Genomic DNA, 12,798 nt, shown 5'->3' on the forward strand with positions numbered 1-12,798 from the left:
ACAAGAACAGTTGGGACTGAATAACAAGTGGAGAAAATAACTTTAGAGAGCAACACGGGAAGTTCCTTTATGAAAGCAGCCAGCAAGGCAGAATATATGAGTGCAGATAGTGGTAGATGGTGGTGAGAGTAAGTAAAAGTTTTCTTTTTGATCATTTCAGTTTTCTCAGTGAAGTAATAAGCAAGATCTTCAGCTGAGAACTGGTGGTTTGAGGAGAGAACAGAAAGTAGTCTAGAAAAGTGAGAGAGCTGAATGGATTAGGAACATATGTACAGGGAACTACATGAGCAATGATTTCAGTAATGTTCACATTTCTGTAGTACTATGTCTGTCTACTTCAGAAGCAGAAGACATGCTTCTGGAGGACACAATCCATGGATATTCAACTTTGGTTCTCTAGCACTCAAGCTAATGGCTGGCACTTAGCAGGTCCTTAATAAATGAATGCTGAATGATTAAATAAACAAGTCATCCCCTAAAGGAGCACAGGACCTTTATTTCTCCATCAATCTGGCAATATAATTCCCATGTGCTCAAGTTTTGGTCACAAGCAAACTTCTGAAGGAAATTTTCCTTGTCTAAATGAAAAGATACAAAGAATTACTCTTACATGATTCAAACACTAGAAATCTTCCAAAATGAGTGATAAATTAGGGAATCTCCATACTGAAAAACTAAACCAGATCAACCCCTCACTTTACAGATGAGGAAAATGAGGCCAAGAGTCTTACTCAAGGTCAGTCATTCTACTATTAAAATAGCTTCAATTGAAAGCATCACAAATTCTACAGATAGAAAAGCCAAAAACAAAGATAAAAAAGCTTACTTTGCCATGTTTTTCCTTCATGGCATTACTTTGGTTGTCTGTTTCTGTCTTCTTGGTATCATCTTTTGGTTGGTCTGCCTTAGCTTTGTTTTCCTCAGCAATTGAGTTTTTCTCAGTTGCACTACTTGAATTATATTCCCACTTCACAAACTTCTCTTCTACTATGCCCTTCAGCTGAAAGTCATCCATTCTTTTTGGGTCAAAGCCTTCAATCTATATAAAAAGGCATTCCAAATTGGTAGTGTAAAAATTATTTAAAAAAAAAAAAAAAAAAAGATGGACAAACAGACAAACCAGAATTCTAGCTTAAATATACACGTCATGCTTACCCAACTTCCAAGTAAACAAGGAAGAAGAGGGGGTTTTCTTTGTTGTAGAAAAAACATCACCATTAAAGCAAAACAGTAAGAAGGGATTCCACCATCAGTTTGGGAGTCAATATAGCACAACTGCAAAATGAAGGGGGAAAAGTACCACCATTTAGCTTTCTTTAATTTTCGTTGTTCCCCTCACAACAAAAGTGGGAAGGATAGCTGTAGTAAGGTTAGAGTGGATATGGGAGGGACTTTTTTTCCCCTACCAAAATCATCATAAAAAATAATTAAATATAAGTATATACTTATATAAAATATAAGGAATGACTTGAAATCTCAACACCTTAAAATAATAATTAACATACTGATGGCTATCCTTCTATTCATTTTTTTTATTGCATATAAAGATGCATGTACATTTTAGTTAAATGAAATCATATCATACATAGTGAGTGCCTTTACTGTGGATACTTTTTAAAAATATTATTTTCTTATCTTGCTTTTACTTCTGCCTCATGTTAAGAATCTTCTATGTATTTCTGGGCTATCTATTCTGTTCCACAGATCTATTTGTCTATTCCTATGCCAATGGTACACACTTGACTAAATCAGTTTTATAGTGGTAGAGTTGGTCAACCTTAACTAATCTTCTCTTTCTGAGTTCTTCTGGCTATTCTCAAACATTTATTCTTCCATACTAACTTTAAGATCATTTTATCAACTTTTTAAAAACTCTTAGTAATTCAAATTAAAATTACATTTGAAAATTTAAGGTTATTTTACATTTTAAGGATACCATCTCCCTAAGAACTTGGTATCTTTGCATTTTCCAAAAATTTACATGTTGTCATCAATCACTCACTTCCCTTCAACTCTCATATCCAATGCCTCTGGCAAGTCCTGCCTCCAAAACTTATCACAAATCTGTCTGCTTTGCTTCAGATCCACTCTAACCTTATTAAAGATAACCATAATTACTTTCTCCCAACATATTATGATTTATGATACAGGTTACTGCAGGAAAAAACCTGAATTACCTTAAAGATTGGGTACTTTTTTCTTCTGTTCCACTCACCTTAGCCCAATAGCGAAAGGCTAACACCAAGGGAATAAAGACAGGTTCCTTTTTGCCAAGAGCAGCAAGTAAATCAGTAGTGAGGCATGCCATATCATTTCCTGCACTCACTCTACAAAGTAAACCACTGTGAAGGAGAAATAAATGAATTTTACTGTATTAATACCTTAAAAACTAGAATACTTCAAATCCTGTGGCTGTCCTTTCCAGTCACCATATTTCGATACCTAAGAAGCTATAATAAAAACCAATGTTTTAACTTAGAGCTAACTGAAAACTATGTGTCAGCTCCATTACTAGAGTTCCATGTAAGTTAAACATGTTTTAAATGTTCACTAGTACTTTAAAATAAATTTCAACCTCATTTAGTATTTAAGTTCATGAGAAATTAATTTCAAAAGCAGCATGATTCACTAAAATTTGACTTATAACAGAGAAAAGGCACTGATCTTGCCAACATCAAATAGTACAACATACCTTCTTAGTTCATTTTTTTGTTTGTACATGATAAAACAGAAAAATGAAATTCTGAACTAATTAGCTGTACTTCTACACTCTAATTTTTTCCTATCCCAGCTTTCATGATTTTATTGATATACAATATTCAGATCAGAGATTAGGTAAAATTTACATATAACCCACAAGTAATGCTTAAATGTAAATGAAAACAGGAGCTACTTTAAATGGGGTAACAGAATTGTAGTAGAGATATTTTGGTGGCAGGGAGAAAAATGTATCTGAGGTTGTCAGACACAATCTGACACGATGTGATGGAAAAAATACTAGAAGTCAGAATACCTTCATTCCAATTCTGATTTTCCCCCCAAATAATGTGAACTTGGACAAACCATTATTTGTCCTCCAGGTCTCAATTCTCTAGTTTAGAAAGTATGGAAGTTGAGCTAAATTTCTATAGATCTTCTTAGCTTTGAATAAGAAAATATAGTAATCTTAAAATATAAGATATACAGGTTAATAATCAATAAAAGAACACTTTATTATTTCTGTACTGTTTCCATGTTTCCCACACTGATCTCGAATAGGATCATTTGATTCCTTTTTCAAATGTACTTCGCTCTCTCCATTCTATAAACATCTGTCTACAAAGGAAAGATTAGTCTTAACAACTTTCAATTTCAGTGAACTAAAAACTAGATTCTGATAGACTATAAGCTTCCTGAGAAGAGAGGCTATGTCTTATCTATGTTTGTATCCCTACAGCAAAGAGGTATCTAACATATAATAAATATTCAATACTGTTGGGTAAAAATACTTGAGAAAAAAAATGAAAAGTTCCGCTTCAGAGTATTTTATTTTTAACTGGTAGTTCTATTTCTTGTTCGCATGCTTTTACTCAGCAGGCTATGTTAATAAATAGAACCTAGCTTAGTCATATTAATCCAAGGAGAAATCTAAAACAAAAATTTTGTCACTGGGAGATGGTCACTGCATTTTGGATGGTGCTATTTTAAAAAAAAAAACAACTTTATTTTCTCTTCATTGTTACCAACCTTTTCCGTTCTTTGCACACCACAACAGGAACTTTAGCATGAAAATCAGATTCCACATCTACATATAACACTAATAAGGAAAAAAGAAAAAAAATAAGCTAACAACATCAATATCTCTAAAATGTTTATTCTAAGGTAAGCATTAAGCATTAGTTTCCTTCTAAAAATCATTCTCATTGCTTCTGTGGGATAATCCATTCTTCTCGTTATGAGCAGCAACCTAACAATCTCTTACCTCTAGGTGCCATTCGCTACATATCACACCACAATCGCAGTCTCAAATACTGTCTGAAAATTATAATCACCTTAAGAAGATATGTTTTAACATCCCTCAAAGTTTGAATATACCCACATAAGTATATAATCTAGTCAAAGTTGTTAAACCTCCATAGATACAGCAAACAGAGGACATCAATTACTTCTGAGGGCTATTTCCACAGGAGTCACAAAATTAGAACCTACAATGTTTTGACAAATTAGTTCTTTTAAATATCCTTACACGTAAAAGGCTATCTCTGCTGGCCCCATTTCCTGTAAACACATGAAGTCTGCCCAATTAAAACTCCTAAGGAAGGACCAAGAGGGTGAAACGTACTTCCACTCTGAAGTCCACCTCTATATCTCTAAGGTAGGCCCCATGCCATAAACATCTAATCTAAATAAAAATAGGTGGATTCACATTTTTTTATCTGACATTTAAAAAAATGTCTCAGTAGTACTTGTTGGAATTATTAATTTCTTCAAACAACATGTGCCTAAGACCTATTATGTCAGGAGTTACATTATGCATGGTGGATATGAAAATGAACAAGACAAAAAGCTCAATTAGGGGTTTGAAAAATATATTAACTAATAAATCCTGTAGATGACAGGATCGTGGTCTTTAAAGAATACAATGAGGGCATAAGGGAAGGAATAAGCAATTTTACAATTAGACTAAATTTTGTAAATCTATTCTATGTGACTTAAGATGATCTATTCATGTATTTTACTGGAAAGACATTTAAAATATTACTGCTAGGCTGATACTCTCCAGTGAGTCTAAAGAGGTAAAAGCTCTGTATTTATCTCTTATCTCTAATATGCCTTAGAGTTTTTTGTACAATTAGAGCGAAGTATTTATTAAGAAAGAAAACAATATTAAAATCTCTTTACAAAATAAACTGGACCAAATTAATCCTTTAAAAATAATTTCCCAGGAAAATGACTAACACAAAACTGATAGAGAGCTAATGAGGCAGACAGAGAGAGAAAGGAAGTTTAGAACTGATATTAGAGCCTAGGAGAGGGTAAGGCTAAATCAATAAGCTATCTCTTCTAAGTCAAACTGTACATATTTTTGCCAAGTATTTTCAATTCATAAAATTTAAGATAACAAGAGTAATAATAATAATCACAGAAGCAGAAATTTTTTTTGGGGGGGGCGGAACAGTTAGACATCTATATTGTTCATAAAATGATTCCCCCAATTGCTCTCTCCTTCCCCTGGCCCTCCACTTAGCCATCATATTAATGCTAACTGCATTCCCTGTGCCATGCTCCCATCCTCATGCCCAACTATCGACTACTAATTTGTACTTCTATAATCCTTCACCCCATTCTCCCAGCCCCTCAAATCCCCTCTCCTCTGTCTGTCACCAAACTGTCCACTATATTTGTGAGTCTGTTTTTGATTAGTTTGCAGAAGCAAGAATTTAATAAGAAGTTATTATAAACCAAGCACTTTTCTAACCTATGGCTTAATTCATTTCATCCTCACAACCTTCTCATCAAAAAGATAATATATTACTGCCATTTTATAGACAAAAAAACTGAAGCAAGGACATTAAATAATTTTTCAAAGAACATACAACCAATAAATGGCAGAACTAAAATTTGAGCCTGAAAAGTCTGGCTCCAGATCCTGAGCTCTTAAGCATTTACTTTGTAACAAGAATAGCAGTAAATAAAAACCAAGAAAATAATATTCTAGACCGTACTACATGACCTGGGACCTGGTTTGGGACAGTTGTAATTTTTAAATTTTTTGATTTTAAAAATATTTTCACTTATATGAATGTCCTTCTTACATCAAAAGAAATCCAGACTGATGAAGCACATATGTAAAGCTTACTAAATATAATTTGGTTGATGTAACACAAATTATTAAATTCAATTAATAAAATATATTTACTCAATGCATGCACACATTTTTCCTCCCAAGTCTCTCCCTAAATCTTCCTTCATTAATGACATCCCAATGATTATAAGTTTTCTGCCTTCTTATATACAAGAAATACTCATAATATTCAAAGCTAATATTTCTAAATTACCCAAAAGGCAGTAGATTCTACATATCAATTTTAAATATGATACTTTTCATCTAACCGACTTGTAAATTTTCTAGTACATCTATTAAACAAATACGTATATACGTATATATCTCTATGTGATACAATGACTCAAATATGCTAAGAGTTTTTTAAAAATAAAATAAAAATAATTTTTAAAAAATAATTTTCTAGAGACAAGTTATAGAATTCTATCTAATTCTGGTCCTTCTCTCTGATTCTTAAAATTGTACAAGCTCTACATAATGGCTTGTTCTTTTACCAAAATGACCTTTTTATTATTCATTCCTTTTTTTTTTTTTAAAAAATGAAAAAAAACACACACACACACACACACACATGCTTGGAGTTTTAGTTTAACTTGGTTAGCCATATATAAAAACACAACCCATGTACCATTATATAATTTTTTTTTTAGAAAAACATATTTAAAAAGAAACTCACCACTTTTTTTTAAAATCCCAAGCACTTGTATAAGAAGATCTGGATGATTCATCTAAAAGAGTTTCAAATTAAATCAATACACTAATTTCAAAGTTCAAGGTACAGAAGCTTAAAGAGAATCCAATTTCTTTAAACATTTAAATAAAATCATGTTCCCTCTTTTAAAATAATGGAAACAGAATGGTTTTACTTTTATGTTAACAAATCTCATTCATGGAAGTAAAATCTAATAAGTCACGTAGTGCTATTATTCCAGCAACACTCCTTGAATTAATGAGTTCTTAGAGTGAGAAAAGATTCTGGATTTCACAGCAAAACAAATGGAAAAAAAACAGTTTATCAAATGACTGTTAAAGAGAAGTTGTTAAGATAAAAAATTTAAAGGACAGTGATCTCTGCCAGCATGGCCAAAAGGCTTAGATTAAAATATTACTTTAAATAACAACCTTGTCAAATGGTTAGTTTAATATGTACTTTGCTGCTATTTGAAAGTATTTAATAATCACACATTAAAGTGTAAGTAAATGACTGTATCAAACTAGAAATTAAAAACATTAAATTTTGACCCAAATCAAACCTCCTTGAGCATAAACTTATGCAAAAAATCAAAAAGACAAAAAATGTCTGATTTTAAATGTCTGATGTGTCAATAAATAAGCAATGTCAGCAATGCTAAACAATATTATACTTTTGCTAATGGCACTAGCTACTACTTATTAAAGTATTCATAATGTACCAGGTACTATACAAAAAGATCTGGTATATATATAATCTCATTTAATATAAAACTTATTATCCCGGTTTTGAAAATTAGGAAATGGAGGCTCAGAAAGGTCAGATAAGTAACTTGCTCACTGCAGCCAAGATTTGAACACTGATGTTCAATTTCAAAGTTCTTTCCACTTCCTATACTACTTACCATAAGCAATAACTGTTCAACATGCTCAAATATAAGCATTTTCCTTTTCTTAATGACTGCCTTCTGTTTCCTTTTTTCCTGTCCCTTATTTCTTTTATTCCACCTATGTCTGTCACCTAATAGTAGTTTCCAAAAGCACTGTGTAATCATGATGGTAATTTCTATAAGCTAGAGTTTTGTTGTCCTTTGGACCTTCTCTAAAAAGATAATCAATAAAAAATACCAAGTACTAGTTAAGAACCACATAGAAAAAGCCATTCTCTAATTACTTACCTTGGGAGGAAATTTTATATCTATATTAACATCACTACACTTCAGAGCAAACTTAGTCAGCGACGAACCATACAACCTAAGTGAACACTCTGGAAAAAAAAAATCAAAGAATGAAATAGCATGCAAATATGGGAACTTTAAATAAAAAACAATGGTAGGAAAACTGCATATATTTCAATTCTATGTCTTCCAATTCTAATAGAATGACATTCTTTCTAAGTGACCTACAAAATAATAGAAATATTTCTCAGTTATGGAATTCAGGAACAGAGAAGAGAAATTCTCATAAAGTTCTGTTTAAACAAAATATTAGTAATAGTTCATTTAGCAATGACTAGAAGTATATTTAACATTTAATATGTAACAGTAAAAAATGAACCTAGCTACAGCTAATGCCACAAACTACATTTATTTATATATAGATATGTACAATTATTTAAGAGACAGTACTTTGAATGGGGAAATGTTCAAAGATATTTAATGCCAATGCTCCTTAAAAATATGAAGTGAAGCTAAGTCAATTGATAGTGTAAACCTAAAACCAAAAAACTCTGTGGCTTTCAAGAGTTTACTGAACAGAATCTACGGCCATGCCACCTTGAAGATGTCCAATCTCATCTGATCTCGGAAGCTAAGCAAGGTTGTACCTGGTTAGTAGTACTTGGATGGGAGACCACCTTGGAAGACCAGGTGCTGTAGGCAGTTTTTTTTTGTTTGTTTGTTTTTAAAAGAGTTTATTGAACAAATTTAATAGAAACAATAACATACCACCTACAACTTTCTTGGACTATCAAATATGTCATTTCAAAAATCATAATAAGAAATTTTAAAAGGATTTCACCAGAGGGTAAAGCTGAAAAATAACATGATTGGGTCTGATCAGACAGGTTTAGTTTCTCAGAAAGTATAAGTTCATACTCAATTGTATATACAAAGTCTAGTTTTCAAGTTCACAAAAATGTGTGAAAATCATTCAAGTCCTTAAAATCATAAAAAATTTCATTTCTACTCTTATAATAACAGTAAGTTATTTCTATATATAATTTGAATTACTATTCAATGTATTTTAGAAATTTTAGAAATTCAATGTATTTTAGAAAGAAAACCACATTATAGAAATAATGAGTAATTAAAATGTAATGAAAATATTTTCCATTTTTAAATTTTTATTTTTAAATTTCAATTTTATATTCTCATAAATCTCACAGTGGCTCTTTATGAAACTATTAATTTATTAATTTATTAACTATTAATTTATTAAATCCCTTTGGCGGTTAAGAAATAAATCTTATTATGCTATGCCATAATTCTCCATTTCACTTTTCTGAAATATTTCCCCCCTAAAAAAAAGTCATGTATAAAACAATTACTACTTTTAAGATGGAGAAAAAAAGGAAAACATTATGAAATTTACCCTAAGTTCAAGAGGAATCAAGAGGAAGAGTTGTTTGATTTTAAAAATTAAGCATAAAATGTGTACCTGGTAAAAATGTTGTTATAACCTTTGACATTTCCTCTACAATTTCCTGTCGGACTCTGAGGTCATCATCTGTTATTCCTTGTTCTTTTGCTAATTCAATAACTGCAACACTTAAAGCAGCCAAGTGTGCAGGGGAAGGAGGTGGCAGAGAACGAAGCTCACTTTCTTCCTGTTTTTCCTGTTAGTGTAACATTCAACAACAACATAAAAAAAGATTTCTATTTTAATGTCTTTATATTTAGAAGAAAAAGACAGAAATATATTAACTCAACAAATATACACCTTCTATGTGCCAGATTTAAGACACTTAGGATATGGAAGTGAACAAGAAACAGAGATCCCTGCCTTTGTGAAGCAGAACTGGAAGAATGAGAGGTATTATGAGGGAAGTCGTTATTAATATTAAAAAATAAAACTTGTTCTACTTTACTGTCTGCATAAATTCTGAAATGTTACATCAAAGCCAGGATACCAGTACAACACTTAGCTGATAATTTCGTTGTAGCAAAGAGAGATTTTCTTAGATGTAGCAAAGGCCTTGAATTGTCTATGATTCCATATACAGTATCAGATTAAACGGTCACAGGAAAATATCCTAGACACTATCACCACTTTGATATACTGCCTGCGATTTACAATTGGTTTCTGTGTTATTTTATCCAACACTAGGGAGAATGTTCAAAACTGTCTGTTCTGTTAAAAGTTTGAAAGCCATTTTAAACCAAGGAGCTAAAGAAAGACTATATTATATATGCACAATGATTTCTTAAAATTAATTTACTATTCTGGTTTTAAAAAAATACATGCTAACTGAAAAAAACTACATAAATATAACAAAGGAATTTTTTATTATCACATTTCAGTCAAGAAACAAGCTCTTATGAGACATGGAGCTCCCAACAAATCTAATAATCAAAAGTATTTTGTTATCTTCCCCCCTTCCAATATAGTTAAACAAAGACATAGGTCTATTCATAATTTTATTCATTGTTACCATATTTAGCCTTAACATAGTTTATCTGAGGTATAGAAGAATCAAACAAAGATGGTAAGACAACCTCATTTTTATAAGTTTCTATGAACAGTTCTGCAATTTGAATTATAATGTAAGTCTTAGATAAGCATCTAAATTTTCAGGACTATTTTTTTTTAGGATTCGTCCAAGGTATTAATAGCAACAAATTTAATGAAAAATGATACAAAATTAACATGTAACAAAATCATCTTTATATACATATAAGTACCACAAAATGCTTTGAAATTATGTTTCCATATACATAGAAGTACCACAAAATGCTTTGAAATTATATTTCTAAATTGTCATAGTTAATAAGAAGATAAAAGACAATCAATGAACACACTCCTCTACCAACGTTATTAAAAAGCCTATCCTGCTTCCTTTAGGATACTGTTCCATCAAACGCTCATTGATATCCTACTATCATTGACCATCCTCATATCCTCCTGATAGCCTCATATATCCTCTGTCATAAATATGATCAATCTTCTGTCCTTATGTAAGAGACAACAGATTAGATAGATAGACAGACAGATACATACATACATACATACATACACACACACACACACACACACACACACATACACACACATAAATACAAACAATCAAATCAGGTAGTACTATGAAGAAAAATAAAGCAGGGTAAGAGGCTATAGACTGAGGGGAAGGGGGTGTTATTTTAAAACAGAGTGGACAAAAAAGGCCATTCTGAACAGGTAATATTTAAGCAGAGACCTGAAGGAAGTAAGGGAGATAGGCATTTAAATTTCTGGAGGAAGAGCATTTCAGACAAAGAGAACAGTAAATGCAAAGACTTGGCAGCAAGAAAGTACCTAATGTTATTTGAAGAGATCAACGTGTCTGGAGCTGAGTAACAAAAGGGTGACTATGGAAGACAATGAGGTAGAAAAGTTAACTAAAAGCCAAGTATTCTATGACCTCATGAAACTTGATAAGGGCTATGAACAGGAAGTAACATGATATGACATACTTTAAAAGAACAATTCTAGCTGCTGAATAAAGAATACACTGTAGGGGACAGGAAGAGATGTAAACTGGAAACAGTCCAAGTGAGAGACAGTGGTAGCTTTAGACTAAAGCAGAAAGAGGTGTGTTAAAAATGACTAAATTTGGAATACATAATATATTTTGAAAGTAAATTCTATAGAATTTGCTAATGGTTTGAATATAGGGTATGAAAGAGATGAATCAAAGATAACTCAAAGGTACTTGTCCTAGGCAATTGGGTACATGGTGGTACCTTCTACTGAGAGGAAGTAAATTCTGGAAAGAATTAGTTTAGGCTAGGAAAATTTGCCCAAGAGGCAGAAGCCTCCTTAGTCTCCCATTTTCAGTCTTTGGTCCCTCATCCCATTCCCCATAATTCTACCAGTTATTCTCCTATTTAAAAACTTACCATAAATACTCAACAAAATACTAACAAACCAAATTCAGCAGAATATTACAAGGATTATACACCATAACCAAGTGCAACTTATTCCTGAAATCTAAAAATGGTTCAACATACAACAATCCAATGTAACAGACTACTTTAGAAAAATGAAAAGGAAAAAATGACATGATCATCTTTATTAATGCAGAAAAAAGATTTGACAAAATTCAACACCCTTTTGTGGCAAAAACACTCAACAAACTAGGAATAAAATGAAACTAACATAAAGACCACATAGCAAAAACCTACAGCTAATATCACACTCAACAGTGAAAGACAGAGCTTTTTCTCTAAGATCAGAAACAAGTAAGAATGCCTGTCTTCACCACTTCCATTCAAAATATTATTGGAAGTTCTAGTCAGAGGAATCAAGCAAGGAAGAAAAAAAAAAAAAATACACACACACACACACGCGCGCGCGCGCACACACACACACACACACACACACACACCCCTCAACCAAACTGGAAAGAGAGAAACAAAATTATCTCTATTCATAGATAACATAATCTAATATAGAAAAACAAAAATATTCCACAAAAGAGCTGTGCGAATTAATGAACAAATTCAGCAAAGTAGCAGGATACAAATCAACACACAAAAATCAGTTGATTTCTATATACTAGCAATGAACAATCTGAAAAGGAAATTAGGAAAGCAATCCCATTTAAACAGAATCAAAAAGGATAAAATACTTAGGACTTAACCAAGGAGATGAACAGCTTATACACTGAAAACAACAAAACACTGCTTAAAGAAATGACTAAAAAGACATCCCATGTTCATGGACTGGCAGACTTAATATTGCTAAGATGTCAATACTACCCAAAGCGATCTACAGATTCAATGCAATTCTTATCAAAATGCCATTGATTTTTCTTTTTCCAGAAACAGAAAAACTGATCCTAAAATTCACATGGAATCTCAAGGGACCCAAAATAGCTAAAACTATCTTGAAAAAGAAGAACACAGTTAGAGAAATCACATTTCCTGATTTCAAAACTTACTACAAAGCCACAGTAACCAAAACAGTATGGTATTGGCATAAAGACAGATGAATAGGCCAATGGAAGAAAATAGAGAGCCAAGAAATAGATGTTCATACATATGGCAAAATGACTTAACAAGGGTATAAAGAACATTCAGTAGGGA

The 12,798-nt window shown here is 32.0% G+C and overlaps 1 protein-coding gene and 1 pseudogene across 8 annotated transcripts in view; one reads left to right on the plus strand and one right to left on the minus strand.

Moving 5' to 3' along the window:
* The window catches only part of TUT4 (terminal uridylyl transferase 4), a 103,349-nt gene that overhangs the window by 39,824 nt on the left and 50,727 nt on the right, over positions 1–12,798 (minus strand). For all 8 annotated transcript variants that reach the window (XM_025051918.1, XM_025051917.1, XM_025051916.1 and 5 more), the window contains exons 6-12: positions 9,173–9,350; positions 7,693–7,781; positions 6,501–6,552; positions 3,727–3,796; positions 2,216–2,342; positions 1,156–1,275; positions 827–1,039 (exon numbers count right to left, since the gene is read on the minus strand). In XM_025051918.1, the coding sequence (XP_024907686.1) occupies positions 827–1,039; positions 1,156–1,275; positions 2,216–2,342; positions 3,727–3,796; positions 6,501–6,552; positions 7,693–7,781; positions 9,173–9,350 (849 nt within the window). The remainder of the gene's footprint in view (positions 1–826; positions 1,040–1,155; positions 1,276–2,215; positions 2,343–3,726; positions 3,797–6,500; positions 6,553–7,692; positions 7,782–9,172; positions 9,351–12,798) is intronic.
* LOC112485935 lies at positions 8,273–8,394 on the plus strand (annotated as a pseudogene).

Source organism: Pteropus alecto, unplaced genomic scaffold (assembly GCF_000325575.1).
Source record: "Pteropus alecto unplaced genomic scaffold, ASM32557v1 scaffold25, whole genome shotgun sequence".
Lineage (NCBI taxonomy): Eukaryota > Metazoa > Chordata > Mammalia > Chiroptera > Pteropodidae > Pteropus > Pteropus alecto.